The sequence below is a fragment of the Mastomys coucha genome, chromosome X, assembly GCF_008632895.1.
Source record: "Mastomys coucha isolate ucsf_1 chromosome X, UCSF_Mcou_1, whole genome shotgun sequence".
NCBI lineage: Eukaryota > Metazoa > Chordata > Mammalia > Rodentia > Muridae > Mastomys > Mastomys coucha.
The window spans coordinates 134,149,841-134,163,535 of record NC_045030.1 but is presented as its reverse complement, the minus strand read 5'-3'; the positions used below and the strand labels follow the sequence as shown (position 1 = coordinate 134,163,535).

The 13,695-nt window shown below is 41.6% G+C and overlaps 1 protein-coding gene across 2 annotated transcripts in view; it reads right to left on the bottom strand.

The window, feature by feature from the left end:
* The window catches only part of Atg4a (autophagy related 4A cysteine peptidase), a 50,153-nt gene that overhangs the window by 2,724 nt on the left and 33,734 nt on the right, over positions 1-13,695 (bottom strand). For both annotated transcript variants that reach the window (XM_031368782.1, XM_031368788.1), the window contains 7 exons: positions 11,354-11,455; positions 11,103-11,175; positions 8,281-8,360; positions 7,517-7,707; positions 7,314-7,392; positions 3,037-3,182; positions 1,780-1,836 (listed from right to left, as the gene is read on the bottom strand). In XM_031368782.1, the coding sequence (XP_031224642.1) occupies positions 1,780-1,836; positions 3,037-3,182; positions 7,314-7,392; positions 7,517-7,707; positions 8,281-8,360; positions 11,103-11,175; positions 11,354-11,455 (728 nt within the window). The remainder of the gene's footprint in view (positions 1-1,779; positions 1,837-3,036; positions 3,183-7,313; positions 7,393-7,516; positions 7,708-8,280; positions 8,361-11,102; positions 11,176-11,353; positions 11,456-13,695) is intronic.

The following is a 13,695-nucleotide window of genomic DNA, read 5'->3' as shown; positions in this document are numbered from 1 at the left end:
GAAGAAAAAGAAAGGAAATATATGTATAATATACTACATGATTTATTTGTGAATAGTATTTATACAGCTACAACAAGACATGTGGGGTTTTTTTCATTAAAAAGGAATAATTTTCTTGAGCTGGGGATATAGCTTACTGACAGAGAACTTCCCAAGGATGTGCAAGGCCGTGCATTCAATCCTCATGCTGATAGCAATAATAAGGATATTTCCCTTGAACCGGACATAGTGGCTCATACCTATAATCTTAGGACACTGAAGGTTGAAGAAGTAACACAAGCCTGTGGCCAGCTTGGTCTTCACACTGAGTTCCAGGCTAGCCTGAGCCACATAGCAATAACTTCTTCCAACTAAATAATCAAATAATTGTAAACTCTGTATTTCATTTCACTAAAATACTATCTGAGGTTACAGATTCTGTTAGGGACTTCAGTGTTAATCATTTGTTCATTATGAAGAAAAATCTTTCCTCTATTTGCATATAACACTCTGGGCTCCTGTAATCCTTTGGTTTTAGAGAATCCTTTGGTTTCATGTCTCACATCCCCCACCTGATGTTTTAAACAATACTCCCTTAATTCATTCAATGAATGTGTACCAATATATGACATCTATTTTGTATGTGTCAGAGAATGGTGAACCAATGTAAGAATTCTCTTTTACACAACATGCCTAGAAGGGAAAACAATCACTTATCACAGACTTCTGTAAATACTGATCCCTCTCAGTAGTCACATGCCTGTATTTTATATAAATAAGCCAGTTAATAGAAGGAAAAGTCCTCTAAACCATCATGAAATATACTGGGTTGTAAGTGAACCAATAAACACTAAGAACACACTTTTGTCTCTTTACTCACCTTTGCAAATATATAGTAAGGAAGAAATGCTGACTAAGCAATATGAAGTGGGCAGTTGGAGAGTTGAAACAGCCCATTATTAGCTGCAAGTTTCAGGTGTCCCATAGCCTTAGCAAGCTGCAACGTTAACTTTCATTGCTGGGTCTGTCTTTCAGCTGATAGGTGCAAAGACTTAAACGTTTTTATTCACTTTCCCCAAACTTAGTTTCCTCCTCTTGCAACATGTTATTATGTAAAAGTAATCTTTAAAAAATACAGTCATCTATGGAGAGGCGCCTGAGGAAAAGAAGGTCCAGTGACAGGCCCAAAGAGGGTTCCAGCTCAAGGGGAGGTCCCAAGGCCTGACACTATTACTGAGGCTATGGAGCACTCACAAAAAGGGACCTAACATGACCGCACTCCGGAAGACCCAACAAGCAGCTGAAAGAGTCAGATGTAGATATTTGCATCCAACGAATGGACAGAAGCTGCTGACCCCTGTGGTTGAATTAGGGAAAGACTGAAAGAAGCTGAGGAGGAGGGTGACCCTGTAGGAGGACAAGCAGTCTCAATTAATCTGGACCCCTGAGATCTCTCAAACATTGAGCCACCAACCAGGCAGCATACACCAGCTGATATGAGGCCTCCAACACACATACAGTAGAGGACTTTTGGGTCTGTTTTCGTTCAGAGATGATGCACCTAACCCTCAAGAGACTGGAGGCCCCAGGGAGTTTAGAGGTCAGGTGGGGTTGGGGATAGGGGCATCCACGTGGAGACATGGGGGTGGGGAGGAAGTGTAGGGCAGTCAGAGGGTGGATGGGGGAGCAGGGAATGGAATTTGGACTGTAAAAAATAAATTAATTTATAACATAAAACAATGCAGTCATCTTTAGTAGTTTTCATGTTTATACTTTTAAAAAAAATCCATATATACTTACCTTCTGAACAAGGCTACACCAATTATCAAAGTCTTTCTCTTCTTTGCAGAAAAATCCCTTGGGTGGGGAGGAAAAACACTACTTAGAATTCCCCTTTACAAGATAGAACTATTTTCCCAGAATTAGGAGGTAGGCCCCTGTCTTGCCATGCATCTTCCTGGCGGCACAGGAAGACTGACTGGCTGGGCTTCTCTCACCTCTAAATCACTGCCTAACATATGCACATACCTTGCAATTCTCTCTCTTCTTCCCTCCTCTCCCTCCTTCCCTCCCTTTCTGTCCCTTCCTTCCTCATGTCTCCTCCTTCCCTCTGTTCCTTACTCATTCTTCCTCTTTCTCCTGGTCTCTAGCTTCTTTCTTGGCTTCTTCCTCCCCCATCAACACTGCTAGACATTTTAACTTGGAAATATATACACATATATACATATATGTGTGTATATTACATAATATGTAATAGATAATATATGATATATGATATATAATATATATAATATTTCAATTACAGCAGGAAACAAAAGACCAAATAATACTTTTAGCTAGAAGCATTATTTTAAAAGATGGCTTTGACTCTTCAAAAACAATTATTAGACTTGTGAGAAGCAGCAGTGTCCGGCTCTGACAGTCATCCCTCAGTAGGAGTAATGGTCCCAAAGAAGAGGGTGCTGCTCAGTCTTTGGCCACTGATGCTCTGACGGATGAAACAGGAAATGAGGATGCAGAGGAGGCCCTTTCAATGTATTCTGATAGCAACCACATTTTCCAGAGCAAACCTGAGACATCCTGGATTTGGGCATCAAGAAATAGATGCTGATCTCTCAAGGACTCTTACTCCTTTATCCCTTCCTAGTCCTTTACCACCTTATATTTATATGGCAAACATTTGAAGGTGATAAGGAATAGGATGAGAGATACTAATGCTACTGACTTTTATACAGTGTGCACAGTGTGCCTGTCTTGTACTTGTGCTTATGTATGTTACACCTCACATAACCAAATAAAGAGGGAAGTAGCTTCTACTTCTAGACATGTGAAGACTAATGTTCAGAAAGGTTAAGTGACTTTCCCTACATAGTTTAGTAGCAGAGCTTGGAGCCTAATGTGAAAAGTTTGGTTCCAGGGGTCCATTCTTTACCTACCCTATCACCATGCCTCATTTGGGGGTGCTGAGAAAGTGCACTCTAGCTATGCTACCTAACAACCAATTGCCAAGGAACATATTTTAAATAGGTCACCATCAAAGCTCCTCGAAATACCTACCAAGGCCACAGAAGGATCCAAGTTCAGGATACTCATCCTATGTGGAGACTGCAGGCAATGGAAAGTCTGGTCGTCTACTAGTCCACTCTCTTCAGTGTCAACAAAGGTCTGGGTTGTGTGAGGGTCCAAGAAAATGAGCTCATTGCCTGTTTTATGAAGGTACAGTTACTCTTTGAAGAACCACTAGCCCTGGCCCCACTGCTATCCTAAGGATGAGCTTTCCCCCACCCGTCGTCCCCAGTTCTCCTAACCCCTTTCCTTTCAACAATGAGGATGGGATGACAGAAAGCCCAAAACCAGGGTAAGCATGCTTGAGAGAAGCCACATTGCCAAAATCTAATCATTCAGAGAGACTTGACCTAACATTCGCTCTTTATCCAGGTCCCCAAATGAAAAGGGATAGGTTTGGGAAAGGCGGAAATGACAGAACACAGGATGACATGGCAGGCTCAGTGAGCAGCAGTTGCAAAGAGGTGGTAGGAGAATCCCCAAAGCTGTGAACTCCAATACCACTAGGGGGCATTCTACATCTTTCAGCATTGAAAAGCATCTTGAAATACACCAGTGGTTCTCAGATCCATATTCAGAGAGCACCTCTCAAAATGGAAAAGGCCTTGGCCTCCAAAGGAAATTCTACCCACACCCAACGAGGATGCTAACCTCTGTGGATCAGAGCACAGTGAGCTGACGCCTGTTCACTGATTAGCAGTTAGCTAGTGGGTTAGTCATTGTGAGCAAGCCTGTCCATTCCCATTAGAAAAAACAGCCTCTGTCATGTAAACTTCAGTATAGATGAACCTCACTGGAAAAAGCTACTTGGGATGACTAACTGATGTGTGTGTGTGTGTGTGTGTGAGAGAGAGAGAGAGAGAGAGAGAGAGAGAGAGAGAGAGAGAGAGAGAGAGAGAGAGAGAGAGAGAGAGAGAGAAACAGAGAGGGAGAGAGGGAGAGAGGGAAAGAGGGAGAGAGGAAGGGAAGGAGGGAGGGAGGGAGGGAATGTGTGTTTGCTGGGGATCAAATTCAAGACTTTGTATATATTATGCCAACATTCTACCTCTGAGCCAAAACTCAAGTCCAAGATGACTGAGTTTCACATGTAAGAGGAAAGTCATGCTTCACTAAACTGCAAAAGCTCAACCTCAACACGACCCTGGAGGAGATTTGGATGATAAGATATCTACCCTGATCTAATGGTTAAAGGGCAGACAGTTCTTTTGTTGCAAACCAGACATAAATGCCTCAAGAAGCACCTGATCTCACTGTCCAGCCCAAGGCCACCTGGATCTCTATGACCTCAACTGTGTCAGGTGATAAACGATTATTTACTGGCAGCAAGAAAACATCTCCTAAGTCCTTGGAACTGCATGCAGGGGGTACATCTGTGATTCTACTGGCAAAGACTGTTACTGATGCCTGGTGCAAAGTTTACCTATTCTGTGTCATAGACAAAGACAAACTGCTTACCTCTTTCCCCTTTCGAACACTGTTGTTTTCCAGTGCTGTCATGGGGTCTGTTCTATAGTATCTTACATGTACATAAGAACCAGAAATGCTCACCTCTGTGAAATGTATGCAATACAACACCCAACATAAAGACATTTTAATTATCTCACTTTGAGTCCAACATATTTACTCACAAAATATAGCTAAGAAGCATGGAAATTGACACCTCTATATGATTTACTACATGAAAATCAAAGTATAGGTTCCTCACTAGACCAAGGTAGGTGAGAACAATTGCACAATGGCCCAAGATCACACTAAAGAACAACAACCCAAGATACGAAGCATGAAGCCTAAGACCTTACAATAAAGGTAGTTGGAAAGGGGAGTTGGAGACATAAAAAAATACATATATAAATCCCAAGATTGGTAGAACCTAGCCATCTACCAGTGTACTTTAAGTTAAAGCGTTGAGAATGAAAATAGCTTGTCAGAGGATAGCCATGACCTTTCTCCATGAGTGGGGAGGGGACAGCTTTACAGGCTGCCTCTTTTCTGAGCGTGTCTATAAGAGATACAGCAGGAGACATATGACATCCAAAAACTGATGTTGAGACTAAGGGTCTCTACTGAGGGTCATGGAGAAGAGGCAGGCTGGTCAACCATCTGCATAGACCATAGCTAATGCTGTAGCTCTCCACATGGCAACCCAAGAGCAAAGCACAAACAGTTCCTTCCTTCTGAGCAAGCAAAATCTGACAGCCAGAGGATCAACATGGCCACTTCTAGATCTTCTCCAACTGCCACTTGGCAGGAGGGCCTTAGGAAAAATATCGGGGGTGGGGAGGGCAGACCCAGATGACCAAATTGGGATCAAATTCTGGCTTCACTGCTTGTTAGCTGAGTGACATTGAGAAAATAATCTCTCTTAATCTTCATTTCACTATCTGTAAAATGAAAGCTAGCCCCTCTCCCCCCTCTCTCTCTCTGGTGAATAATGATTATGGGGAAAGGGTGGACATGTTCAGTACAGATTTTTTTTTTCCCCACAAATACTTCTGACCCATGGTTAGTCAGTTCTAGCCATGGGAAACCCACAGATACTAAATCATAGTGGTGGCTGCATATTTTTGTATCACTTTGTTGGACAACACCTCCAAAGAGGGCATCTGAATGTACATAGTGCCAAATACTGGGTTTTGTACTTAGAAAAATAAAAGGTAGTATGAGCTCCAGATTTTCCATTAAGTTGTAGTTTTAAAGCTGGGCCAATAGATGGCAGCATTACAGAAACAGAGGCAGCTGTGTGGCAAGCCCCACAGGAAAGACTGAAAGAACTAAGTAAGGAAAGAGAGGGGTGTTAGGTGGCGCCCATCTCTCACGGAACACTTACTATATGTCTAACTTGTTGCCAAATAGTTTACCATGACATGACCTAACAGGGAGTCAAGTATCCATATTTTAAAGGAGAGAAACCCAAGCCTGAGTTGTTTTTTTTCTCCAGCAGTCAAACCACTAGCTAACAAGGGTCTAGTGCACAAAGTCAGCTGTGCATGTTGCCACCCCACCTTCCCAGTCTCCAAGGAATGATGTGGGGAGATGATCAATGCTCTCCTTACAGTGTTCTCTGCATATTCTCTCATGGCACTTGCCCATAGCTACTCTACTTCTCGTCGTCAAGCAAGCAGTCTAAGTTCATGACTTTCTTCCATCCCAGTGTCTGACCAGTCCATTTCCACAAGAGCCTGCCCTGTGCCAAGTCTCGCCGGTTACATCACTCCTTTTCTCATACTCTTCAGCACTCATCAAGTGTCCTGGTTCATAAAGTATGGACCAACAGCAGTAGCACTGAAAACCCTTAGGAGAGCAAATCTCAGGTCCTTTCTTAGACTTACTGCGCCTGTATCTTAATAGGTCCACAAAGGGATGTGTGAACAAGTGAGGTCTACATGTACCAGCTAGCATGCCATGTGCTAAGGGCCTTAAATGAATAAGGAGGCTAGATGTTTACCATTTAAAGAAAATAGCAGAGTAATCATTAGAGCCCATATTAGGAGGTTAGTAGGTTTCCTTGTTGCTGGTTTTAGAGGTTTCATTTTATTTTATTTTAGTTTGGTTTTGATTTTGGTTTTGGTTTTGAGACAGGATCTTACTACATAGCACTAGCTAGCCTGGAACTCACTATGTAGACTAGGCTGAGCTTAAACTCATATAGGTCCACTTGCCCCTTTGCTTCTGCCTCTGCCTCTCTGCCTCTCTGCCTCCACATCTGCCTCCCTTGTGTTGGGATTAAAGGAGTGCTATACCACACCCAATTATAGAGGTTCGTAGTTTAAAGGCTTAGTCACACTATTGGGAAAGGCACAACTCTGCTTTGCATCTTCAAATTCCTGCCCACTCATGACTCTAAACAATGAGATAGCCAGTCTATTCATGGTGACCTGGGAAAACGGTGGATGCTCCAAGGATGTTGCCTGAACTTCAATAAGAAGGAAGTCAGCAAAGACAAAATACTGAAACTCCACTATCCTGGGACCCACATGCAAAAAGAACCATTCTGGAGCAATGTCGTGACCTTGTGTCCAACCAGTAGGAAAGATCAAAATTATCCCACCAAGAGGCAGAAGTAGATGCATTAATGGGTACCTGGTGTCCAGCAAGCACAAGGAAACAAGAATCACTCTGTATAGATCAGGTTGGAGACAGAAGGGATTGACCACAGTATCCCTAAGCTAAAGCAGTGCCCACTCACCAAAACCTATATCCCAGGAACACTTTTGTCCCACACCCTTCCCTGGCCCATGACAACTTACTTGCAATTCATTCTTTCTTACCTAAGAATCCTATGAAATAATAGGCGTTATTTGGCTTTCCTCCTAAAGCCCCTAAAGACTGTGGCATCTTAAAACACTCCTAAAGGGAAAGAGAATGCAAGATTCTCAACTCACTTGTGGACTGCTGCTCACGGATCTCTGTGCTGACATGTGCAGTGTGATGAGCAGGCAGCAATGGGTTCAAGAAAAAAAAGGAGACTTACTTTGAATGCTTCAATATACACAGGATTGATTTGGTTTATGCCCAGGCGAAGGGGCACAATGAGCAGCAGGGGTTTCCAGGCTGGGCATGGGGCAGAGGTGCTTTTACTCTGATTGGAAGCAGTCAGAAAATCAGGAGGGCTCTCACCAGCTGTATCAGCAGCACCCACAGGAAGAACACAGCACATTTTCTCTAGAAACAGAAGGCAAGAGATCTGGATGAGTTGGGACTATCTAGCACTAGGACCTTTTCCAAAGGTAAAACACAGGGACCTTGCAAGCTGCTCTCCCTGCCTGGAAGGCCTCTCTCCTTTGCCACTAAGAACCAACCAGTCTCACTTCCCATGGGAATTCCAGGCTATTCATTCAGATCCTTGATCTTTTTATTGGACGCTGAGCATTTTCTTAGTGTCCAACAGGTATTCTGAGCTCATTCCAAGAATCTCATTTCTAAATTAGTCTTTGAGGAATTTGGACTGTATATTTGGGTTTTTCTAACTTTAATGGCAAAAAAAAAGCAGGTCAGGGCAATGGCCAGTATCTAAGAGCCAGCTACTTGTGATTCAATAGATTATAGACACCAGAACTTCTTTACAACGAAGTTTTTCCCTTTCAAGAGACTGGAAAGGAAGGGAGCAGGGCTGCTCTACTCTCCTAGGCTCCCTGTCCTTGGGGGAGTGAGCCACAGTATGTATTGAGTTCAGATTTTGGAACTAGAAAAGGGACTACAACCATCCATGAGAAGGTTAACAGCCCAGGAACTTACTGATATCTTCGATGACCACTGTGTTATCCATTGAAACATAAACAGCCAAGGAATTCCATTCATCAAATAAAGCGAGTTTTCTGTGAAGCAACATATGATGAAATCACAATTGGAAAAGATGAGAACATCAGTGGGAAATGGTACAATGTATTCCCAGATTACTCATGTCATGTCCCACTGAGCCAAGCCACAAAGAAGTGTGCGGTTTCTTTGACAGAGCTCTAAAACATTTCATGCCCAGGGTCTTAGAGATTACCACAGAGCCACTGTATCTGAATTTCTAAAAGAAGATTTTGCTTTATAAAATGGAAGAATCTACCTCATCAAATGGCAAAATTCCTACTGGAAGAAAAAAAATGTCATCTATGTATCTGTCCCGAAAATCCCAACACATCTTGTTTCCTTAAATAAGACAGTCTAAATTATTGTTTTTCTTTTAAAGAACTAAAAATAATGTCATTAAAATATATATTGGGGGCTTTTGTGGTTCAGTGGTAAAGTACTTAACTACTATGTATAAGGCCCTGAATCCATCCATCCAATCCCTAGCACTACATATATGTCCCTGGGATCTTCCTGTGTCTGTCTCCCAGTGATGGGCTTATGGGTTATATGTTCATTGCTCTTCTATTAATTATATGGCCTCTTGATGTAACCTTAGGTCTTGATGCTTGTACTGCAAGAACCTTATCCACTGAGCCATCTTCCTCAGCCCTGTTACAGTTTTAATTGACTAATTTTAATTCATTAACTTTTTCAGAATAATAGTGACATAATTTATGGTCACTGGTTTTACTAACTAGTATTATTATTACTATTTTACTTTAGGATGGTGAAAAAGTGTCATGTACTCAGTAGAAACCAAATTTCAAATTTTGAATTGGAATCTCTCCCAGGGCTAGTCACACACAGTAAGAGACTCTCTGATGATGCTGAGCAGTTGCAGGAAAAATCAGCTCCAGTCAGCCAGCTGATCATCTGGGAAAACTGCTCATTTGTTGAGCTGCAATGTTCAATAGTGTAGAAATAGTAAAGACATCTTGATTTACAATATTTTCACATTATGATGGTTCTACCAGAATATAAGCTATCTGTCTTTTACTGTGTTAAAGAGCATATGTGCTCTTATTATCAAAGGCAATCATAACAAACCTGAACACTCTTAAAGTCTCATGAAGATGAAGATGGATAGGGGAGGGCAAAAGGACAGATGGGATATACAAGAGAAAAAAGAATCTTCAGGCCTAGGCATCAGGAGAAAACAAGAATAACCAGGTGCAGGGTAACAGAGGGAAAGAAGCCCATAAGAACATTTCAATTACAAATGTCATAATGGTATCTAACACAATATGCTGATTTAAATAAACAAAAAAGAAGGGCCTTCCATTTGTTTAGTGTTAGAAACCCCAGAATGTAGAAGAAAGAAGAAAATTCTATTTGAAACCAGATTTGGGGCTTGGCTTAGTCACTCTAATGTTTTATACATTCTTCCATGCTGTTTTCTCTACTACACTTCTGGAATATCGCCAGTTCCTCAGCACCAGGGGTAATGATGCCCAGAAAATACTCGAAGGCAAGAAAGTGGTCCCAGTGAAGTTGCATTGGTAGCAGGGATTAAAACCAAGATACAAATTTTCCCTGGCTCCCAGGAAATGCAGACGACTCACCTCCTGTGCACCTCTCCAAACATGCTAATTTGTTCAGTGAAGACTGGTTAACCGTTGAGACAAAACCTCCTTTCTACTTTATACGGGCCCATAATACCCAGAAATGGAAATATGCTGTAGCAAAGGAGTCCTAATGGTCTCCATCTTCTGATTCCCTAGATCTAGTCCCAGGTTCCAGCTGCCAATTCCACTTATTCATTGAGCACTTACTGAGTGCTTATACATAGTAGGCAGTTTTATGGGCAACTGTGACAAAACAAATACAGTTTCTGCCTTCAGAGGGTTTTCCTTTAGCAGCAGACCGTCAGGAAGGAGAGAACTACAAGAGATAAGATGGCTTGAAGATGTAGGTACTAACAATACTCACCCCATTTACAACCTCTCTACCTCATCTCTTGTACTAGAAGACAAATTGTAGAATGTAAAAAAAAAAAAAGAAAAGAAAAGAAAAGTACCACCTTAAACCTACTAACAGATGACAAACTGATTCCAAGGCTCCTTTGGGATGTTTATGCTCCAATAGGCTGCAAATCCCTTGAGGGAATGACTGTGTCTCTGTTATTTCTGTATACCCAGTGCATAACATAGTAAAGACACCCAATAAATGCTAAATGAATTGGTGAGGTTTAAAAAAGCATATTTTAATTAAGGGACAGTCACGTTATGCTTTATGTGTGAAGGTCAGAGGACAACTTGTGTAGGTTGGTTCTTTCCGTTCACCATGGATCAAACTCAGTTCATCAGGATTGGCAGCAAGCACCTTTACCCACTGAGCCATCTTGCTGGCCCATTAATCAGGTCTTTAATACTATACAGGATCGGAGTCTATTTCTTGCCTATGCCAGTTAAGCCTGTGCCACTTAGTATGAGCCTTTTAAATTCAAAAGACCCTCAGGCTGATGGTTCCCTGGCACATGAGCATCCATCTGTAGGGTGAGAAACAGAAACAGAGTCTTGGAGTATAGCCACATATATAGATATCAGTGATTGCAGTCCTGATATATAAAGACAGAGGTCTCTGTTATCCATATCAAAGAAGTATGTGAACAAAATGGTAGAGGTGTTTGATGGCTTAGCAGGAAGGGGAGGATGAGCAGGCTGGGGATGGAAGCATAAAGAGCAAGTGGAACGAGTAGATGCCAGACATTTACTTACTTTATCACCTGTGCAACCGTATTTGGTCCAAACCATTCGCCAATTGATTTCCCTTCTCCTACACCCATTTGTGCTGTTTTATATGGAAAAATAACATATTAGCAAAATATATTTCATGAGCCACAGACTCCTGATTTTATTTTTTTCCTCTGAGGGAAAAAGTAGACGGACAACTTAGTGCAGCCATATATAAGTAAGAGGAAGAAAAAGTTGATAGGCATACTTTGAAACTGGAAATTTGATGATCTTACCCATCTGATGGATTGAATAGCAACAGTCTTTTCTATCTAGGAAACACTGCAGTATCCTTTGGTATTCTTTGGGTTGTTCTTTTTGTCTCTCCCAGTTCCAATCTTTTGTGGAGGAGAGGAGGGAAAAAAAAAGAATACATAAATAAATCACGACCTCTTATTACCAGGCATTAAGTTAGAAGAAAAACAAAAGAACTATATCCAGAAGGCAGGAACAATAAGGGTTCCTAAGTATTCTTCATTTAGATAGCAGATGCTGCAAAGCTGTCAACTTTTAAGGATTGGTGGGTATGAAATAAAAGCCAGGGTTGGGGGTTTAGCTAGCTACATGGGAGATCACTTGTCTGGTGTGTGGGGGAAAGTTAAAAACTGAAGATGAAGCTATGCAGAGAATTAAGTCGCCCCAGCTGGATAAGGATTGCATAACAACAGTATCACACAGGTATTTCCTGGAAGCCACACCAAGAGGCTTATAACTCAGATGTCAGAGTGTCTCATCTCTCCACAATCAGCAATGGCTTTTGTCCTTTCATTCTGGCAACATTACCAACAGGTCTCATGAGGGGAAGTGCTATTCCAACATCCAAGAGTTTATGTGGAAATAATATACACAATCCATTGCTAAGGAAGTGTTTTTTTTTTAAATTGTATACTAAGAAAAGAAAGAAAAAAATACTATAATTCCAGCACTGAGGAGACTGAGGCAGAAACCTTTCAAGCTCAAGGCCAGCCTTGACTGTATTTTGAGTTCAAGATTAGCCTAGGCTATATACAGCAAGACCTTTCTTTCCACAAAACAAAACAGAAGGGAGTTGATTCAGTTGGTGAAGTGATTGCCAACATGAGGACCATACTTTGGAAACCTAGCACCAATGTAAAATACTCAGTGTGGTTGTAATATGTGCCTATAATCCAGCCCTAGACAGACAAAGACAGAAGGATCCCTAGGGCTGGGTGGCCAGCCAGTCTAGCAAAATCAGGAAGTTCCAGGTTCAGTAAGAGACCTTCTCTCAAAAATAAGGTGGAAAGGGATTTAAAGAGGATATGTTAACCTCTGGCCTACACACACACACACACACACACACACACAAACACACACACACACCTTCATACATGCAAACAGCTAGGTATGGTGGCACAGACCTATAATATCAATGCTCTGGGATGGGAAATAGAGGCAGGAAGATCATGAATTAATTTGGTGCAAATCTGGATTACAGGATCAGTTCTAGGACCACCTGAGCTACATATAAGATTGAAATATATACAATGTATGGAAATGTCACAATAAAACCTACTACCTTGCACAATAAATATATGCTAATAAAATGTTGATTTATCCCTTAAAAGAATAATAAATCTATAGTACAAAGTATGTCCAACATTTGCTAGATACAGAGTCAGAGTATCAGCATTATATTCTTACATCTATGCTGCTTCGCCCTGGACAAATCCCTTCACTGCCATGAACCTCAGTTTTCCCACCTGTGAGCTAGAAATGATGGCAGAACACAGGGAAAGCAAGCACAGAATATCCCAAATTCTGGCAGGAAGGTAGTTAATTCTAAAACTCTGCAGCCCGTTCCAGGTCCTCTCCAAAATCTGGCACAGGATCAGTGAGTCTGTAGAGTGAGATTAATAACATCCAGCAAGGTCGGCTGCTTAATAGCATAGGAAAGTGGACTTAGATTCGAATGTCTGAACGGGTCTGAATGTCTGACCAGGTTCATCCAAGGTCATCCACAGGGGTCCATGAAGAAGCATGCATATATGTCCCAGGGAACACAAAAACAAGAATTACCAGAAGGTTCTTAAGTAATGAAGCCACCTCCTGAGGAAGCAAATTTAAGGATTTTTTTCAATATCAAACAGACCAGATAGTCAACCAAACCAGAATAGCACTAGCTTCCGTATTAAACACTTCCTTTTAGGTCACTCACATCCTGAGCCTCATGGGCATTTTAAAATGAATCAAACACACTGCTCACCACACCCTTCTTCCTGTTTTCTTTGTTATCTTTTCATTTGATTTTGTTTGTTTTTGTTTTGTTTTGTTTAGTTTTGTTTTGTTTTGTTTATTGAAACTGGTCTTGCTCTGTAGCCCAGGCTGGTTGGAAATTTAGTATGCAGTCCAGGTTAGCCTTGAACTCACAGCAGTTCTCTTGCCTTGGCCTTCTAAGCAATGGGATTATGGGTATAAGCTACCATGGTCACAAGTTTTTGTTTTGTTTAGTGTTTTAAGACAGTGTCTGTCTATGAAGTCCTGGCCAACCTGTAATTCCATAGTTGAACAGGCTGGCCTCAAACTCACAGAGATTTACCTACCTCTGCCTCCTGAGTAC